Source organism: Pogona vitticeps, chromosome 2 (genome assembly GCF_051106095.1).
Source record: "Pogona vitticeps strain Pit_001003342236 chromosome 2, PviZW2.1, whole genome shotgun sequence".
NCBI lineage: Eukaryota > Metazoa > Chordata > Lepidosauria > Squamata > Agamidae > Pogona > Pogona vitticeps.
Window position 1 is genome coordinate 89457332 of NC_135784.1, and position 21763 is coordinate 89479094.

At 41.8% G+C, this 21763-nt stretch overlaps 1 protein-coding gene across 4 annotated transcripts in view; it reads right to left on the reverse strand.

The window, feature by feature from the left end:
• Positions 1-2093: 2093 nt before the first annotated feature.
• Positions 2094-21763, reverse strand: part of CYFIP2 (cytoplasmic FMR1 interacting protein 2) — a 94362-nt gene continuing 74692 nt past the window's right edge. For 3 of the 4 annotated variants that reach the window (XM_072989988.2, XM_072989986.2, XM_072989987.2), the window contains exons 28-31: positions 21614-21708; positions 8941-9179; positions 8150-8297; positions 2094-6640 (exon numbers count right to left, since the gene is read on the reverse strand). In XM_072989988.2, the coding sequence (XP_072846089.1) occupies positions 6473-6640; positions 8150-8297; positions 8941-9179; positions 21614-21708 (650 nt within the window). In that variant the 3' untranslated portion in view covers positions 2094-6472. The remainder of the gene's footprint in view (positions 6641-8149; positions 8298-8940; positions 9180-21613; positions 21709-21763) is intronic. The other variant, XM_072989989.2, reaches the window with a different exon arrangement.

Sequence of the window (21763 nt, forward strand, 5' to 3'; positions counted from 1 at the left end):
CTGGTAATAAATATGGTGCTCTTTTCAAACTACTAGTGATGCTTCAAACTTTGTTAAACATTTCTGAAAAAGTAACAAATGCATGTCTTTAGTCTGAACCAGGAGGCGCATATATGGGCATTAAAAAGTTGGGGAGGCGTGAGGGCCTTCTCTATCTGCTGCTTATTATTGTCACGGAAGTTGGGAGGTATGCTCTGCTGCTGTAACTGTGTTCTTGCCCCACTTAGGATTCAACATCCCATATTTTCTGAATTATATGTAGTGACAAAACATGGCTCTGGAGGCACTGGGGCAACTGGAAAGGAAAAGACACAGCAACCTGGAAGACTGGAACACCCCAATGTAACTGCAGCTCCACTGAGGCTTGAATGGCCTCACATCATGGGCGGATTAAGCTCTTGCCCCAAGCCACATACAAGACCCACCTGTTGTATCCACTGCTTCACCATTTTGTTCACACCATTTATTTTTTATTTTTCTCATGTTAACAGGATTCATCCCAACTTTGCTGCACACATGTTGCAATACAGGTCATCATGTCACTGCACACAAGGTGTCATATCATTACAGAAGCATTTTGAATGGAAATGGAAAATTTTTGTAGACCATTGATGAAATAACAAAACATACAAAACATATACCATTTTCTGCTGCACGGCAAATATGATTCAGGAAATCAAACACCATAGTTACACTATTTGTGATGTAAATAGACTGCACCATAAATAAATGTAAATTCATTGTACAAAAAGCCCTGGACAATTTATTCATACAAATATGTTACATTTAGAAGAATTCTGCAAAATGTTTCATCAAAGTTTTCCATTAAAAAAAAAAAACACTTTGCTCATCTTCTCAGATAAACAAATATTAGTTAAAACCAGAAGAATATAGAGGAGAGAGAGGGTTAATGTGACCACTGATGCTTTTGACAGCTGATTTTGCTAAAGGGAACATGGCTGAAATGCACAGAGTTTGTTCAATCTCTATGTTACGTCAATACTGAGTTGACAGTGGGTTGTAGATAAGCCAGAAGGGGGGCGGAGTTCTTCACTATCTTTGTGGAGAAATGTGAAATCATTCTCTCAGACCTAGTTTATCCTTAACCCAATGACTCCACTGAAAAGTGTCTCAAGGTTCTTCTAGCGGGAATATTGAAGCCCCAACTACATGTGTTTCTCTGTCCCTACACCACCATGTCTATTTCAGTCTTCTTTCTACCAAAGAGCAGCCTTGAAGGCTGGAGGTAAACATACAAAAGCAGCAGGAGGGAGAAGCTGATTGTTCCCTTCTTTTTGTTTGCCTTTTCAGATTCGTATTGTCATTTCCTAAAAAGTTTTCCTATGTGCAGGTGGGAAATATACATCTCCGATACGTGTATTCAGATCAAACCTGATAGGAACATGTAGTTCCTGAATTATCATGGGAGGAGTACTTCTTACATATACTCCCCGTCCCCACAGACGCTTTTAGAGCATGCAAGAGCTAGAACTATCAATCTTTCCTGGAGGTCAAGCCCATGCCTCTATATGAGTCACTGTTCTGAGCATTTTGTGAGGGAGGGCAGTTGTACTATATCTCTGCCCAGACACTGATACAATGATCCAAGCACATGCAATGTAGAACCAAGATCAGGGTTTTTGGCTTGTGAAGAATACCAGCGGAAGAGTAAGCTTGAACTATCCAGAGATATGTTTTCAAAGGCTTTCATGGCCAGGATCCTACAGTTGTTGTGGGTTTTTCGGGCTGTTTGGCCATATTCTGAAGGTTTTTCTTCCTAACATTTTGCCAGTCTCTGTGGCCGGCATCTTAGAATTCTATAAGCACATAGGACTTCAGAGGACAGGATCTAGAATTCTAGCTCCTGTCCTCTGAAGATGCCGGCCACAGAGACTGGCAAAACATTAGGAAGAAAGACCTCCAGAATACGAACAAATGGCCCGAAAAAACCCACAACAACTATCCACAGATACATCAGCAGCCTCCTCTATGGGCAGTGCACTGGGAGTTGCAGGCATCTTTCAATTGATTGATTTACTTCTGCTCCATGAGCAGTAGTCTCAACAGATTCATTTGGGAATGACTGTTTTGGATTTTATATTTTTTGGCATGGAGAAAATCCTGGCCCTATATGCTTATAAATTAACCATGCAGTTCACAGCAGAAGGTTGCCATAAAACTATCCCATAATGGGCATTCTATGGAGAACATGGCAAGGCAAGGAAGCCAGAGGACAGAAACCTCAGAGCCCATGTTTGTTGGTAGAGAAACTGAAGTTTGATAGATACTGTTTTGTTCACAACTCCAGGAAATACATTAAACTTACCCTGAGTCCCCCCCCATAAGAATTGTTCTGTGGAGGTCACCTCCATACAGGTAACATTTAAGATTTCCTACAAATACTGGCCACGCCAGTTCATATCTGAAAACCCATGTGTCATGGTGTGATGTATAAGCATACCTCAATAAATTAATTTCATAGAACCAAAGTAGGAATGCCAGTCATTGATCTGATTTTTCTTTTGAAGAAAAACTATAAAATTGAACACGGTAAGCCGATAACACATTCCCCAGAATGGCATTCATATTTTTCCCAACTGAGCTCAGAATGTACAGCTGTAGTAACTTATTACTGGTAATGACCAGCAGTGATAAAAATATAGGCTCTATTTCATACACTGTAAAAATAAAAGCAAGAAATGTAGAGCAAAACATTTCATTTCATTAGATCAGTGGTTCTCAACATTGGGTTCTTGAACTAAAACTCCCAGAAATCCTGGCCAGCTCAGCTAGTGGTAAAGGCTTCTGGAAGTTTTAGTCCAAGAACACCTTGGGACCCAACGTTGTGAATCATTGTATTAGATGAATTCAGAAGTTTAGGGTGCAATCAGGGGAGCATGTAGCTCACTTTCTGGATCACTTCTGGATCAGTCTGTTTTCCATTAACCACACAAGTTACAGGCAACAGTGATCCGTCTGAACCCTCTTGAACACTGTTCAGCTCCTTTTTGGAGCAGTGCCAGGGCTGCTGTTATTTTGAAGAACTGGGAGATCTCTGGTTTATTCCGTCTGTGAGTCTATGTAGTTGCCTATTTTGTGCCCAAATAGTACTATAGCTGGTGTTTCCCAACGTGACAAGCTTGTGACATATGTGGCAGGGCGTGGCAGTAAAAAGTAGAGCACAGAAACCGTATCCTCTATTGGCATTTTCTCACTATAACTAAATTGATCTACTGATGTAGTGCTATGTCACAAACAAAACAAAAGAAAAAGCCACCCATGGGGAGAATGTTCTCCTGAATATTCTGTGCACTATATGCAGGCATAAGGGCTTGGAAAAGCAACTGTTTCTTAAAAAGAGAACTCATCATTCCTGCAAGTGAAGCAACTTCATAAGCCTTCAGATTGACAGATGCAAGAAATAACAGAAGGATGGGGAAATCAGAAAGGAAGTAGGGCAAACACTTGTCTTGGGAGCAACTGGAATGATCCAAGATGCTGTGTGGACCCTTCTCCTGGGAAAAGAAGTATCTCCTGTCTGAATGGAAGGATCACTCTAGGGTGGGACACAAAAGACTGTGCCAAAGATATAGTCCTTTTGAACACAACATGGACCACCCCCACCACTCAGTCTGGTTGCACCCTTAGTCTGGAATACTTGTGTTTAGTTTCATTTAGCAAGTCCAAGCTGGTGGTCAATAGTCAAAGAACACTTGTTCCCCACAAAAGCCCCAAGCCCTTCGAACTGTTCCCATACAGATTTAGAATGAAAACATGACAAGAGGCATGTTTTCTATTTATGCTCCGAAGCCCCTTGCTCGCTGTCTCTGACTTGAGTTACAGTTTTGAGACTATTTATTTGCTATTCATGCTTCATTCCCATATTACAGTGTACATGTGCCTTGCAGGTTAAACAGCTTTGTCAGGAAATACACTCACTGGAAGATATTTTCATCAGTCACTGTAGAAAAAGACGTTAAGTCTTGAAAGGAATCAAATTGTATGTCAAAAGGAAATATAGTTCATGTTCATAGTTTAACACAGCCCCTGTTCCTTGAGACAGAGTGTTCTTCCTGGCATAGGATCAGACCATTAAGATGTTTCTGATTCATGTACTTTCTCAAGTGTGAAAAAAGAGAGGCCATAATCCCTGAATTTATAATGACGAGGGATCTGACATGAACTATTAAGTGTTTGTATTTATGCTGAGATAAAAGTGGAAAGGCCCATATCAATACACCTCAGATCTAAAGCGGAGAGAAACTATCTTAGCCAAGGGAAGGCTAAGGAATGGCAAGTCTAAAATGCATTGGAATTGGAAGAGAGCAGACTTTCATTTTTAACAAGTAAAAATTTGGGTAATATTTCAACACAGAACTCAAACACAAATTACTTTTACGCAGTATTGGGCATGGTTTTTCACCAGGATTTTCTTCTGACAAAGCTTTATGAAAGGAACAGGGCTCTGCTTTGGTAGTGTTCCCATTCATTTTATTGTGGATTTATGCCTTGTGCCCTTTGACTTTAATATTTAACAAGGAAAACTAGTTGAGATTTCAGTAGTTCCTTAATGCTAGTTTTGAAACCTTATAGAGCGAATCAGGATAATAAAATGGTCACTGCCTGGTAAAAGATTTTTTCCTGGAAAGGCATGGAGATCACTTGCTTGATTAATTTTATTCAGAAACCCCACTTCATAAAGATTCAGAGATAAATTATTTACATACTTAAAGTCATTCAGTTTCCTTTTATACAGGATACACGTGGGTAACTGGGCTGGATAAACCTGTGCTAAACCCCACATTTATTGTCAGAAAGTGTCCCACCAGACTTTGGAATAACTAGTTCATTAGCCCCATGTCTCTGTACCCTTGCTGCCTGGATCCTATGCTGGAAATACATTGTCTTGCTTCTCCAAGCTCTCATCTTATTCTACATGCATCTGATGTGGGCTTACTTTACCTGTTTCTGTCTCCCATGAGCAGCACATTCTTGTGCTATAGGGAGTACTCTATATGGGGCTAATCTTTGGGGTACCTTAGTGATACTGGCAGCAGATCTAATGTGATATATAGGATTCCAGAAGCAGGAAATTTGAATCCCATTTGGACTCATGATTCTGTGTTCTTATGTTTACCCTTTTTTAACCTGTTCCATTGAGTTATGCTAGGGAGACGTCTGGAACCATAAATACTCAGAGAACATCACCTGCTGCCTGCTATAGAACAAGGACCAAATGTCACACTGAGTGCATTTTTGATATAGTTTCATTTGGTTTTCAAAGTTTTATTATGTAGTCCTGAACTAATTACCAAAAACCATACACTTTCCCAGACTATAGAAATGTGCTATTTGGTTTGCTTAGTCTACTGAAGAAGTAGTCTAAAGAAGAAAAAGGAAGCTGAGCTAAACACAATATTATTCATATTTATAAAATAATTTATTGTGTTTAGACTATATAGCTTCATCAAGAATCAGGACTATGGCAATCTCTGCCTCTTTCTCAAGACACCTAATACATTAACTCCATTTACTGATACTGTACATTAACATCAGTAAAGCTCATGCTCAGGTGAAATTACATTGAAGAAAACCTGGTTCCAAGTAAAGGTATTTTCATATGTGTGATTCTGGGGGGCCACAACAGTAATGACAGTTGATGCAAAACTTGAGAAGACTCAGATTTGTCAAAATCTCACTGCTTAACAAACCTCCCAGTCATCAAGAGTTTGATCTGGCTAGATTAAATAATTCTAGAATGTTAGAAAGGGAAATGGCAATGATAAGAATCTGCTAACCCTAGATGGACAATTATATTCTGTTTAGATGCTACAAGAATATGCTTTTCTATGTTTGAGTCAATCAGTGGGGTCCCTTGTGCCCATAATAGGAAAAACATATTTTGAGTGCTCATATCATGAAATCAGCATTTTATATCAAGCAGGACTGTTGTTCTATTCTCATCATGCACTGAATGGAAGACTAACATCACTTTGAACACAGGCAGCTTGTGGTCCACACAGGGAGCTCCTCTCCCCATCATTTCTGGGTGAGGTACCCCCTTCTACTTGGACCACAGGCCACCCTGACTTTGAAATCCTTCCTGCTTTAGCTAGAACCCTCCAAACAATGATGGTTTTAAAAATCATATAGTTTTGTAATTGACTGGGTGGTTCTGGGGCCATCATGAAAGTGGAAGAAGCCAAAGAAGAGAAACCACATTCTGTTCTTTTTTGCCACGTTTTCAAAGATATGGGTAAAAACAACCAGAAAGATAAAGAAGGACATGCATTCAAACTGGGCCTTCAAGGAAAATGCATGTTTATCTACTGGGTCCATTGAAGTCTGCATGGTCAGATCTGCATTCACGGGTTTTCCCTTCCAGATCTTTGCTGGAGTCCAGTCTCCTCTTCTTCATTAGTTTCAGATGGAGAAACTCAAGTACTCACATTGGATTTCCATCACTGACTACTTAACAGGTGGTGGCCAAGGACTGGTGGATGGGGGGCTGGAAGCAACGCACATGCTCCACTGTAGAGCTGTCTGTTTCCACTGACTTCATATATTTGTTCAGGATGGCAAAAATCTCATTGTTCAGAATCTGGTACTTCCTTATCCTGTCAGCCATCTTCTTAAGTGGCTGAAAATGAAAAGATAAGCAAAGGAAGATGAAGTGAGTGACTTCTGTTTCTACAGCTAGTTTGCTACTCTCAAATGCCACAAAGACAGCTGAAGAAATTCAAAGGCTGACTACATGGGTAAGCTTGTTTATTTCTAAAGATGGTGATCAGATGATGTCCTTTGCTGGAGTGTACCAGCACTGCCCCAGAGAAATCCTACTTGTACCTTTCTGTCCCGTGGGGCTTCTACTTTTTTAGTGCAGGTAGAATTTATCCAGTTTTGTTCATTTTGAGAGCGTGTGATCACTGGAAATGAACCAAAATTGTGCCTTCTGGCTTACCAGGGCTTCTTCCAATGTGAATTTATGATATATTGAAGTGGCTTAATAAGAAAGCCACTTCAGGATATTAGCAAATTAAACATTTCCTCTGCTCCTCCATGGAGGGGCAGAAGAAGTGGGAAAAATTACACTCTGTTAGAGCAGTGAAAACAAGCTGCATCATTTATTTAAATTTCCTCTTCTTCTTCCCATTGTCTTAGAAGGGCAGTTGAGAAACTACCCACAGCCAAATCCACCAAAGCTGATTTGGCTGTGAGCCGTTTCTTGACAAGCCCCTTAAAAGGAGGCAAAAAAAATATTTTTATTTTACATTAAAACAATTGATTCAGTGCATTTTTATGCCCTAACACAGTCCTTTTTTTCTTCTTCTTGTACTTTGCTGAGGAGCAAAGGAAGTGTTTAACAATATCCTGAACTGGCTCTCTTATTAAGCCACTTTGTGATATAGGAAATTTCCACTGGAAGGAGACAGACCAAATAGGGCCACTTGAGTTTCAATATGTCATTTGGATGCGACGATTGCTCCAAATAGAATGTTGGATATCGTACCTCTACCCAACTGCAAGCAATCTTATTTAGCTCATATAAGCCCATTTTAAAAAACATGTAGACAAGCCTCAATATACTGTATGCTACATTTCCTTCCTAGCTTCACACAATGAGAAATGCTTTTGTTACCCTCTGATTACCTGACTATTTCTTACTATGTAAATGCTAACAATAATCTAGTTAATGTAGACTATGGGTGGGAATTACATGACACACAGATTGTCTTCACAGAGCCTCAGCCCTTGCTGACACCAATTTTTGTTTTTTTAATTTTTTAAAAACATTCACATCCAAATGAGAATCACTGAAAGCCCCCACATGCAGTGATTTAGCTATAGATCAAAGTTTACCTCCCACTATCCTCGTAGAAAATTCAGGTGCACTAAGGGGCAGCATAAAAATTTATTGAATGAATGATACAGAAAAATGCTTCATAGACCCAAAGAACTTGCTCAACTTGGCACAGACGTACTGAGCTAGAAAAATACTGACTTGATGCGAGTCAGTTTCCTATGTTTCATTTCAGTTATTTGGTGATGTAAATGTAAAAGCTCGTGGCCCAAGTGCAGAGAAAGCTAGTGTCAGATAAAGTTGACAACACTAGGCTAAGACAGCTGGACAGGTCACTCTCAGACTTACCACATTCTTTATGATTTCATCCTTCCCATCTTGCCTTTGCACCTTCAGCAAGTGGTAACAGAAGTCAAAGAGATCAAACCGACGTTGCTGCCCCAGGAGAACTATGACTGAGCAGCCAGCCCAGTTCAAACCATCTCCAAAGCATTGCCTAAGTGAAAAAAATTAACATGGCAGAAATTATTTGGAGAGTGGTTAATGTGAGTATATTAGTATATGAACTGTGAAACAAGCGTTTTTAAAATCCAATGCCTACTTGCAGTCAAGACTCAATAGGCGAGAGTTGTTCAGAGGATATAGCTAGGGAATCCTAGACTACATTTCCAATCCAACAGTTAGATCCAAGACTGGCCTTTAGAGACACAGGGTCCAGGTGCTCATAAAGAACTGTATCTTGAGTAAGGAAGTACTTTTAGCTCTTCATCAGTCTTAATGGCTGTGGTAAAAAAAATTACTATATGCTAAAACAGACTTGGGCAAAGTGCGGCCCGAGGGCCACATATGGCCCATGAGCCACTCCTGTCCGGCCCGCTGGTTGTCACTACAGTCCGGTGTTCAAGCCCACTTGTTCAAGCCCAAGACAGACTGGATTTCCCTCACTGAACAAGTTGAACATCAAAACCATTTATAGCTTTTTGTCTAAAGTTGATCAGTTGCTTAACTTTTATTTTTAAGTAAAGTTGGTTCGGCCCCTGAACACAGTTCAGATTTTTCATGTGGCCCCCCCATAGAAATTAATAGCCCACTCCTGTGCGAAAGAGATACTCAGTATAATACAGCGGAGGCTTACTCACTCAGCAGTAAATTCGTTTGTTCCCACAGGGATGCAATAGACAAACTGCATGGCGCTCCAGAGTCGGTGGAACTCAACACATTCATCCACGTGCATGACGCCATTGGTTGGGGGAGGCCCACGCCAGATGGGGTCCTGGAGGTAGCTTCGAATGCGAGTTAGAATAACTTCAAACATGGACAAGCCGCAGCACAACCTCTCCTTGGTCAGTAAGTCTCCTTCACGGGCAATAGCTATTTGCTGAAGAGGGAAGAGAAGCCAAATAATAAAAGAAGATGTAAGATACCACTTCCTTCTGGAATTTCCATGCTGATCTTTGCATCCTAAACTAGTGTTTTGTAAGGAGTTACCTTGCCCCTGATGAAAAAAGAAAGAAAAAGGAAAAAAAAAAAAAAGAAATCCAAGTTGGTACCTGAGAACACAAAAAGGCTGTGTTACTTATATTAAGGAAGTGGTTGACAAATGCACCATTATTTATCCAAGTGTCCACTACTTGAACAACATCTATGGAATGCAACAATATGTTGAAAGAGGGAAGCTAAATCTGCTTTTCTATCAAGATTTTAAAAGAAAAAAACCTTCCACGATTTCCTGCACACTGTATTATTCTGTATACCTCATTGCCGGCTGTGGAGAACAACTCTGAAGCAGTGCTTTGTTACTGCAGCTTTTGTAGCAACAGATGAACTGACACACAGTTTAATTTACATATGCCAATGTCTTTCGCACGCCTGATTGTTAGGAAGTTACCTGGTTATTGTGAATTGTCCATCCAAATCTGCCCATCCATGTTAATTTTATTTAGTATCTGCTCTTTAGGTCAATCTAATATAGGGGTGAGGAGCATGAAGTCCTCAGGATGTGTGGAGCTACAGCAACAAGGTGGAAATGCCCCACCAGCTCTAGCAAACATAGCCAAAAGTAAAGGATTCTGGCAATTGCAACCCAACATCTGAAGGGCCATACTTTCACAAACAGTTGTTGAAGGTGAAAGCTTATATTTGTTAATCGGGAATACAAAATTTTTAAAGTCACACGATTTAAAAAAGGTACATGAATAAGTTCCATGTATGCTTCCTATTCTGCTGATTAGAAAGATTCAAATTTTTTTTTCTAGGATTGAATGATGCAAAACTGGGTAGATAGAATAATTGCCTAGAAATGTCAAGAGTTTTTCTCCAGTTGTTGAGTTATAGTCTGAAAAGCTGGACTCCGAGAAGAGGAAATGTCTGAAAAGGTTTGGTTCTTCCATCTACCTCAATCCTAGGAATGAGTTTGCAACACTTAATCCTAGGAAACTCCACATCTATCAATATGAGGCAGAAAGGACATGCTTCTTTTTGCACGAAATGAATGGTTATTACCAGGGACTACTGCCAGGAGAACTATATTCAAACATTGTAAACTTTCATCTGATGTAAAACACAAGGTGATGATAATACAAATACTCAGCACAGATATGGAAGGCAGGATGGCAGAATGAGATAGGGCAGCGTGGGGAAGAAGTGAAGGCATTTCAGCCAATGCACAGCTAAGCCTTTCAGGCCTAAATTTTGATACAATTGTTACAACCCAACAAAAAAAGGAGCAAATTGGATCTGACTCACTTATTTTGCAAAAGATGCTGCAAAACCCAAATCAGTGGAAGCCACTCCAACTGAATATTTTATTGCTTTATAGTCGATCAGGATATATGCAAGAGCATAGGTGAAACCAGTCTTAAAAATATAATTATACTTCCAATATCTTTACAATCAGAAAGCCTCTGCAGAGTCGTCTGTTATTCCATAGTGGTGAACTAAAGCTGAAAGTCCAGTGCAGAAAATTGTATGGTTTTACTCCTAGTTTCTTGGTATGGAAAACAATAAAGGCTTTGATCATTTTTTTATATGCTTCACAGGACAAAACTGGAAGATTCTATAGACATGAGAGAAACTCCTGTCTGCAGAATTTTCCAGTGTTTATGTAGGCTACTAATCCTTAAACTGAAATAAAAATATTAGCATCTGTCCTGCCTGGCAACATCTTTGAAAACTTAAAAACAACAACACAACACTGTATTAACATACTACTATTCCCAAATATCAATTCAGAAAGCAGGGAAAAATCCCTCTGGCATCTCCTAGGATATTCTAACGCAACTCTTATTGCCCAATGAAAAGCCTGTCAAGGCACCTCTTCAGGAAGCCAAAGGCTTAAAAGGGAGTGGAAGTCTGTCACAATGAACTTGCTCACTCCTTTTATTGTCTGTGGAACTTCGCTTCTTCCCTTTATTTTACCACTCATTCCCTCAAGTGACGGCACACCTGTAGCAGCTTACAACAGATGGAGATATAATTTCCTTGGAGAACAGGGTAGATAACATGTCCCTTATGTTCCCTAAGCCTGATCCAAGAGATACAACTCCCTCCCTGCCCGAATTGGCCTCCTCTAGTGTCCAAATACATTGCAGTGCTTTGGGCCAATTGTGTCAGTTTATATGACTTCACTGCAACAAAATACGGCTTCTACTTGCTTCAAGGCTTTCCCATTCACTAGAGATGGCTCTTGGTTTGTGTGTGTGTGTGCGCGCACCTCTTTTCTCTTCTTCGTTTACGGACCACCTATACCATTCACTGCTAGAGACAGCTTTTGAATGTGCAGTGGGAAAGTGTGCACAAAACTGTTCACAATACTACAGTAAGCAGGGAGCCCTCGGCTTGCAGAAGAATCCTATTTGAGTAACAAAGCCTCTAATCATCATGTGTCTTTCTTCACCTCATGGCCTTTCCTACTGGGGAATATAGGAAATTAAATGAGTAGCAAATGCTGTTTTAGGTTTATGTGCATAAGCAGATTCACGTTTGTTTACCATGACATCCCTAGAAAGCTGACATTTACTAATTTTAGCTTATTCTTGTTGGTCACAACCGTCCTCCTGCAATTTAAAAGCATGCTCCACCACTGTGTAATATCAGCAGTTTCCCAAAGTTTCCAGATATTTTCAAAGATGTGAACTTAGCATGCAGCTTCATCAGAACCAAAACCTATTTCACTCAGTAAGTATTGATACAAGACGTACTGCTGTTATCTAAGATATTCAGTTAGGACATTTTCATGGATAAGAAAGAAATTAATATTCAACTAAGAGGAAATTATTTCTATGATTTCTATTAAATGCAAAAGGGATTCGGATTTCCTAGGTTCGGGAAATCTCTTATTTTTTTCTAATATACAACAGAATTAGCGCAGTTTCACACACTGACACTTTTTTTCCCTAGAAGCTAACCTTAGCGATGTCCTCTCAGGTGGATACCTTAACAGGACAAGGGGTTTAATTATGTCTCAGAAGCTGAGATCAAAAGCATAAAGAAGTCAGACTTCGATATAGGTCTAGAGACTTTTAAAGATTATTATGGAATCATAGAGCTGGAATCATCAAGTCCAGCCCCCTGCTCAAAGAAGGAATCTCAAAGACTAAGAGGGATTCATCCTCTTCAAGAATTAACAGTCACATCAGCAGAAGAAACCTGATATTTCCAATAGAGATGGGGGTGGAGAAAGGCTGGAAGCACAATAGCACCAAAGCTGACCCTTGTTAGTAATGCACAGATGGCAGCAAGAGGGGCTGCCTTTGAGGCTGATGCGGAAATTACAGATGGTCCAGAATGCGGCAGGCAGGCTACTGAGTGGGGTGAGAAAACACCAACACATCTCCCCCACCCTGGCTGCTTTGCATTGGTTGCCCATCCGTTTCCACGTCGACTTCAAAGTGCTAATAATTACTTATAAAGCCCTAAATGGTTTGGGACCTCAATATTTGGCAGACCGTCTCCTCCCACCCAGATCTACCCGAACCACCCGTTGTAGCCAGCAGGGATGGCTGAGGGGCCTGACACCGAGAGAGGCTGGGAAGGAAAAAATTAGAAACCGGGCCTTCTCGGCAGTGGCCCCTCGGCTGTGGAACACCCTTCCAACAGAAATTCGGCTGGCACCCTCGCTGGGTGTTTTTAAAAGACTGTTAAAAACTTGGCTATTTAGGCAGGCCTTCCCTCCAGTCAGCTAACTCTTTTCATTTCTTTTTTCTTATCTTATCCCAACCTAGTATCCTTTCTTAAATTAATTGTTTTAATTAATATAGAAATTGTATTTTATGATTATATATATATTTTATATAGATCTATTTTATGTTGTAAGCTGCCCCGAGTAGATATGGTCTAGAGGGGCGGGGTATAAATAAATAAATAAATAAATAAATAAATAAATAAATAAATAAATAAATAAATAAATAAATAAATAAATAAATAAAATACTTCTGAATATTTTGTACCTTGAAAACTCTATGATGAGACAATCTGAAGTTAAATAAGAGATAGTTCTGGAAAATGAGACTTCCAGGTCAGAAGTCACTCAATTTTTTTGATGTTGTTAATCGTTAAGTCGTGACTGACTCTTTGTGACCCCATGGACCATAGCATGCCAGGCCCTGTCTTCCACTGCCTCCCGGAGTCGGGTCAAATTCATGCTGCTAGCTTCGGTGACACTGTTCAACCATCTCATCCTCTGTCGTTCCCTTCTCCTCTTGCCTTCACACTTTCCCAACATCAGGGTCTTTTCCAGGGAATCTTCTCTTCTTACGAGATGGCCAAAGTATTGGAGCCTCAGCTTCAGGATCTGTTCTTCCAGTGAGCGCTCATAGTTGATTTCCTTCAAAATAGATAGGTTTGTTCTCTTTGCAGTCCAGGGGACTCTCAAGAGGCTCCCCTCCAGAACCACAATTCAAAAGCATCAATTTTTTGGCAGTTAGCCTTCTTTATGGTCCAGGTCTCACTTCCATACATAGCTAGTGGTAAAACCATAGCTTTGACTATTCGGACTTTTGTTGGCAAGGTGATGTCTCTGCTTTTTAAGATGCTCTCTAGGTTTGTCATCACTTTCCTCCCAAGAAGCAGGCGTCTTTTAATTTTGTGGCTGCTGTAACCATCTGCAGTGATCATGAAGCCCAAGAAGGCAAAATCTGTCACTGCCTCCATGTCTTCCTCTTCTATTTGCCAGGAGGTGATGGGACCAGTGGCCATGATCTTAGTTTTTTTGATGTTGAGCTGCAGACCATTTTTTGTGCTCTCCTTTTTCACCCTCATTAAGAGATTCTTTAATTCCACCTCACTTTTTGCCATCAGAGTGATATCATCTGCATATCGGAGGCTGTTGATATTTCTTCTGGCAATCTTAATTCCGGCTTGGGATTCCTTCAGTCCAGCCTTTCGCATGATGTATTGCATGAAGAGCCTCGTGGCACAGTGGTTAAACTGCTATACTGCAGCCAAAACTGTGCTCACGACCTGGGGTTCTATCCCAGGTAGCAGCTCAAGGTTGACTCAGCCTTCTGTCCTTACGAGGTTGGTAAAATGAGTACCCAGCTCGCTGGGGGGGGGGCAATGTGTAGCCTGCATAATTAACTTGTAAACTGCCCAGAGAGTGCTTGAAGTGGTATGGGGCGGTATATAAGTAGCACACTTTGCCTTGCTTTACATGTAAGTTAAATAAACAGGGAGACAATATACAGCCTTGTATATTGTCAGTACTTTGGCCATCTCATGAGAAGAGAAGACTCCTTGGAAAAGACCTTGATGTTAGGAAAGTATGACGGCAAGAGAAGGGGACGACAGAGGATGAGATGGCTGGACAGTGTCTGCGAAGCAACCAACATGAAATTGACAGAACTCTGGGAGGCAGTGGAAGACAGGAGGGCCTGGCATGCTCTGTCTGGTCCATGGGGTCACGAAGAGTCAGACACGACTAAACGACTAAACGACGATGAATGTCTAACCAAAGAAGATTAAACCTATCAACATAATCATCAATTCAGGTCTACGCTCCAGCTACAGATGCTAAAGAAGAAGAAATCAAAAGCTCCCATGCACATGTTCAAGAGAAAACTTATCACACACTTATCACACTTATCAGTGTGCATGTATACATGGACATCAGAGTCAAATCAATATACCGTATTTTTTGCACCATAAGACGCACTTTCTCTCCCAGAAAAACTGGTGGGAAACGTGCGTGCGTCTTATGGAGCGAATACTGTCCCCTCCATGCCACCATCGCTGGCTGCCCAGGCCTCCGGAGGCCTCAGCAGGCCCCGCGGGGGCCTCCCCCAGCGACCATCGCTGGCTCCCCAGGCCTCCGGAGGCCTCAGCAGGCCCCGCGGGGGCCTCCCCCAGCGACCATCGCTGGCTCCCCAGGCCTCCGGAGGCCTCAGCAGGCCCCGCGGGGGCCTCCCCCAGCGACCATCGCTGGCTCCACAGGCCTCCGGAGGCCTCAGCAGGCCCCGCGGGGGCCTCCCCCAGCGACCATCGCTGGCTGCCCAGGCCTCCGGAGGCCTCAGCAGGCCCCGCGGGGGCCTCCCCCAGCGACCATCGCTGGCTCCACAGGCCTCCGGAGGCCTCAGCAGGCCCGCGGGGGCCTCCCCCAGCGACCATCGCTGGCTGCCCAGGCCTCCGGAGGCCTCAGCAGGCCCCGCGGGGGCCTCCCCCAGCGACCATCGCTGGCTGCCCAGGCCTCCGGAGGCCTCAGCAGGCCCCGCGGGGGCCTCCCCCAGCGACCATCGCTGGCTCCACAGGCCTCCGGAGGCCTCAGCAGGCCCGCGGGGGCCTCCCCCAGCGACCATCGCTGGCTGCCCAGGCCTCCGGAGGCCTCAGCAGGCCCCGCGGGGGCCTCCCCCAGCGACCATCGCTGGCTCCCCAGGCCTCCGGAGGCCTCAGCAGGCCCCGCGGGGGCCTCCCCCAGCGACCATCGCTGGCTCCACAGGCCTCCGGAGGCCTCAGCAGGCCCCGCGGGGGCCTCCCCCAGCGACCATCGCTGGCTCCACAGGCCTCCGGAGGCCTCAGCAGGCCCCGTGGGTGCCTCCCCCCCGCCACCTTTGCTGGCTTCCCAGGCCTCCGGAGGCCTCAGCAGGCCCCATGGGGGCCTCTCCCAGCCACCATCGCTGGCTTCCCAGGCCTCTGGAGGCCTCAGCAGGCCCCGTGGGGAGTCCCCCACCACCACCATTGCTGGCTTCTGAGGACCTCCAGGAGGCTTTTGACCGGTAAGGTGCTGCTTTTTACTTTTTAAAAAATGTTCTGCGTGGGAATTGGAGGGTAGATTTGGGCTGGGAGTGTGTTTCTATGTTGCTTTGTGTTTTGGTGATTTTTTTGCAGTCCCAGCATGGGACCTGCTCTGTTTATTTATTTTTACTTTATTTTTTGGTATTTAAAAATTAGTTGCTGCTTTTTACTTTTTTAAAAAATGTTCTGCGTGGGAATTGGAGGGTAGATTTGGGCTGGGAGTATGTTTCTATGTTGCTTTGTGTTTTGGTGATTTTTTTGCAGTCCCAGCATGGGACCTGCTCTGTTTATTTATTTTTACTTTATTTTTTGGTATTTAAAAATTAGTTGCTGCTTTTTACTTTTTTAAAAAATGTTCTGCGTGGGAATTGGAGGGTAGATTTGGGCTGGGAGTATGTTTCTATGTTGCTTTGTGTTTTGGTGATTTTTTTGCAGTCCCAGCATGGGACCTGCTCTGTTTATTTATTTTTACTTTATTTTTTGGTATTTAAAAATTAGTTGCTGCTTTTTACTTTTTAAAAAATGTTCTGCGTGGGAATTGGAGGGTAGATTTGGGCTGGGAGTATGTTTCTATGTTGCTTTGTGTTTTGGTGATTTTTTTGCAGTCCCAGCATGGGACCTGCTCTGTTTATTTATTTTTACTTTATTTTTTGGTATTTAAACATTAGTTGCTGCTTTTTACTTTTTTAAAAATGTTCTGGGTGGGTTTTGGAGGGTAGATTTGGGCTGGGGGTATGTTTCTATGTTGCTTTGTGTTTTGGTGATTTTTTTGCAGTCCCAGCATGGGACTTGCTCTGTTTATTTATTTTTACTTTATTTTTTGGTATTTAAAAATTAGTTGCTGCTTTTTACTTTTTTTAAAAAATGTTCTGCGTGGGAATTGGAGGGTAGATTTGGGCTGGGAGTATGTTTCTATGTTGCTTTGTGTTTTGGTGATTTTTTTGCAGTCCCAGCATGGGACTTGCTCTGTTTATTTATTTTTACTTTATTTTTTGGTATTTAAAAATTAGTTGCTGCTTTTTACTTTTTTAAAAAATGTTCTGCGTGGGAATTGGAGGGTAGATTTGGGCTGGGAGTATGTTTCTATGTTGCTTTGTGTTTTGGTGATTTTTTTGCAGTCCCAGCATGGGACCTGCTCTGTTTATTTATTTTTACTTCATTTTTTGGTATTTAATTTTTAAATATTAAATAAATTAAATAATTTTAATTTTTACTTTTTAAAAAATGTTCTGGGTGGGTTTTGGAGGGTAGATTTGGGATGGGATGCATGTTTCTATGTTGCTTTGTTTTTTGGTGATTTTTTTTGGCAGTCCCAGTGTGGGACTTGCTCTGTTTATATATTTTTATTTTATTTTAATTTTCAGTATTTAAAAATTAAGTGCGTCTTAACGTCCGGTGCGTCTTATGGAGCGAAAAATACGGTAATTGGAAGCAGAAAATCAGGAAGTTCTATTCTGTCTGCAGAAGCACGTCTAGGAACAGACTGTGATATCAACCACAAACTGTTAGAACAAAGTTGAAAAAAAAAACCCACTAGAACAATCATAGTGCCACTATTTAATTTAAATAACATGCACAGTAGAAGAACTGTGGTTTAAAATCAAAGATATTATCCAGGGAAATTACTCCTGTATTCAAAGGAAGTTAAAAAATGGGTGACCAAAAAACTCTTAAAACTGTTAGTTACAGCAGAGAAGTTTCTAGTTTTTAATTAGAAATGTAAACAATCTTGCCAAGGGTACTGCTACTTAAACTGCTAAAGTGAAATAGAAAATCCATCAAAGAAAACTGAAGTAGGTAGGAGGCATTCAGAATGTTTGGACTCCAACTCATAGCATTTTCAAATAATTCCCCTGGCGGAATGCTTTGAGTTCCAATTCATAGACCCATATTTTCAGATACTTATACTTTTCCTCACCCGGGGCAATGCCTACCTCAGAGGCTGTATTCTAGGCCTCATTTCCTGCCACAATGCTTCCTGGAAGGATGTTACTTCAGTGCTTCCTAAGTTCTGCAGTTTCTCTGTTCTTTAGACAGAGGGTCACTCCTGTCCTGAATAACTAAGATGCCCAGGAAGCATTGCTACAAAGCCACTATTAGCTCTATTGGATAAAACACGAAGATAGCTGCACATTATGGAGGGTGAGGAGACAACATATTGCTGCTTGATTTACACATAAGGATTTGCAAATAAGGATCATCTTTAGATGTCTAGGGACGTGGTGCTGCTGCGAGTTAAACCGCTGAAGCCTCTGTGCTGCAAGTCGTTAAGATCAAATCCATGTGATGGAGTGAGCCCCCATCGTTTGTCCCAGCTCCCACCAACCTAGCGGTTCGAAAGCATGCAAAATGCAAAAATGCGAGTAGATAATAGGTACCACCTTGGTGGGAAGGTAAATGGTGTTCTGTGTCTAGTCACGCTGGCCACATGACCATGGAGGATTGTCTGTGGACAAAATAGCTCTATGGGTTGTAAACAGAGATGGGCACCACCGCCTAGAGTTGGACCCAACTGGACAAATTGTCAAGGGGAACATTTACCTTTACCTTTTAGATGCCTACAGTAGCTTCCAAAGCCAAGCTCTTCAGAGTCCATCAAAATGCTAAAGCATATTAGTTAGAAAACATCTTACAGTGGCTTGAATAACCTAGAAGTGCCTAGTGCTCCACTATATTTCAAGTGGGCAAACTCCTAGCTGGAATGTTAATTTCAAACTCCTAAGCTGCCATGTTAATTTCAAAAACATTTCTCACACTCTGTCTCTCACACACAAATAGTGTAGAAGTTCAATAAATTAATACTGATAGGAATGGAATGAGGCACCTCCCTAAAATAAACAATGATGAGAAGAGGTTGTGATCAGGAGCTCTTGCATGATGCTACTGCTAACTTATCAGCAGCTCCCAGCACCTGTTTTGAGGATGATGAACATGGCCAAAACTGTATGTGTTAAGCTTTCCTATCCCAAAGCTGGTATTAGTTCTGCTGGATAAAGGATAAAGATGGCCACACATTACGGAAGGCATGAGGTATTTTCACAGGGATCTAGAATGTAACTACAAATTGGTTAAACTTTCCTCCATTAGGTGCTAGTTCCCCTGTGTACTATGCAGATATGTGGAATAACTGATTATTTAAAACGTAAAACATGGGATTTCTCATTACCAATGTCTGACATTACACTGACCCCAAGTTAAACTTTTGCCAGCAAAAATTGGTCTAGCAAACCCAGCATGGCAGAAATCCTCAGATTTGCTCAGGTTGTGTTATGCTGTCTAATCTCTGTTATGGATGCAGCTCATTACAATGTAAGAAGAAGGCCAAAGAAACTTAAGAGTATGGATCACAGACAGGTGGCATGTATAAAAATGCATACAAGCACACAGATGAATATGCCAAATAATTTCTTTGATGTTTGAAGAGAGAAACGCTTTTAAATAATCATAGAGCAACCTTAGCTTGCACTATCTCATCTTCAACAAAATAAAATTCAAGATGAGCTGCTGCTGTGGAAACAATTTGGTAGGAATTCAGATCTATTTGATCTGCAGCGAAGTCCCTTCTGTCTCAAGATATAATGGACAGTTCAACCCCGCGTTCCGTGTATAGCCACGTGACAATGGAAACTGTCTTCGGACAAACGCTGGCTCTACGGCTTAGAAACGGGGATGAGCACTGCCCCTTAGAGTCGAACATGACTGACTAAAATGTCAAGGGGAACCTTTACCTTACCTTCAACCCAGTTCACACCTATTAGTCTTAAACTTAAAAAAAGGTAAAGGTTCCCCTTGACAATTTTTGTCCAGTCATGTCCGACTCTAGGGGGCGGCGCTCATCCCGCTCTTCAAGCCATAGAGCCAGCGTTTGTCCGAAGACAATCTTTCCGTGGTCACATGGCCAGTGTGATTTAGACACGGAACGCTGTTTACCTTCCCACCGAGATGGTACCTATTTATCTACTCGCATTTGCATGCTTTTGAACCGCTAGGTTGGCGGGAGCTGGGACAAGCAACGGGCGCTCACTCCGTCGCGTGGATTCGATCTTACGACTGCTTGGTCTTCTGACCCTGCAGCACAGGCTTCTGCGGTTTAGCCCACAGCGCCACCACGTCCCCAAATATCTCCGAAATATTATCTCCGAAATATTATGTGTATATTTTGTGTGTGACACAGGGAGACAGAGAGAAGAGAAATGAAAGCAAGAATTGAAACATGTATTGCAGAGGAAACCTGAATATACTTTAGTGGTCCTTATAACCAGCATTGGTTGCAGATCCTTATCAGAGTGCACACTAGCTAGCAATATAGTGGTACCTCAGTGTACGAATTGAATGCGTTCTCCGGGATGTTTCATATTGCGAAAAATTCGCAAACCGAAACATGGTTTCCCATAGGAATGCTATAAACCTCCCAGGCGCAATGCGTCCTAGGGAAACTTGCTTCGTATTGCGAAAAAAATTATGTAAACCGAAGCATTATTTTCAATAGATTTTCTTTCGTAAACTGAAAACTACATTAACCAAGGCATTTGTAAACTGAGGTACAACTGAACAGCTATACAACTGAGCAGAAGAATCAGCAGGATTCCTTTTTTCATAATTTCTGACTTGTCATTATGTCTCAAAACAACTCCACTCAAAGAGACCAACTGCAAATCCTAGATTACTTAGCTCTTCTATAATTAGCTGGAGCTCTATTCAGGCAATCTAAACAGCTTTAAGTAAATGTGTGAGGAGGGAGGATTATTATAGCTAGAGAAACAGCCTTTGTAATTCCATGGAGAGTGCCCATGTGTGCAGGAAGCTCTTCATTGGGGATTGTTGTTCTCTACATGTTGTTGTTGGGTAGGATACAGTACTCCCTGAATAACGCTCAGAGCTTTTCTTAAATCATAGTTCCTGTTTCCTATATAACAACTAACCAGGAATCACAGGACTGTAATCCTAGTTTATTCTCCCTCCGAGCTTTACAAGAAAAGAGAGAAGGGAGGAGGAAGACAGCTTAAACTCTCAAAAAACCAATTTGGCCTGTGCTATATAATGAAGGCAGAGAAAAAATCTCAGCTTGTTTACCAAAATTCCTGCAGTAAATGCACATATAAGTTACCATTGGGGGCCATCAGTGAGGGGCGGAAAACATGCCACAGAGTACGATACCAGATGGCATGTGTGAGTTACTGAAATGACTTAAATAAGGAGAATTTTAATCATGATTGTCCTATTTGTGTTTATGTGGCAGCACAGAAAGAGGAGCACCTGCTCATCTCTTAGCTCAACTTCTTCCAATGTAAAAAAATATCTTTAAAAAAGTATCAAATACTCCAAAGACAGGATCGTGACAGTAATAAACACAATGATTCCTTTGATATTTGCCTTAAGTAACCAGTAGGCAATACAGAGGATACTGTTGGAAACATACCACACATAGCCTTACTTAATATACTTGATAATTTGAGGTACATGAAAAATGACAGCATGTAGAACTGAAATTTGGGGAAATCATTTTTGTGTGCATAAACTTTCATGTGTGTCTTGTGGTGAAAATTTGGATCACCCAAACAAAGTGGGATTCAATAGCATCCTTACCTGAGGTGTTCCCAGCCTCTCTATTAAGGGAACCAGGTGAAGTGGGGCATATTTGGCTTCGAGACGCTTCATGCGCACCTCCAAGCGTTCTCCTTCTGTTAAGCGAGCAGCAAACAGTGAAATGAGAAAGCAAAAATAAAAAAAATCCAG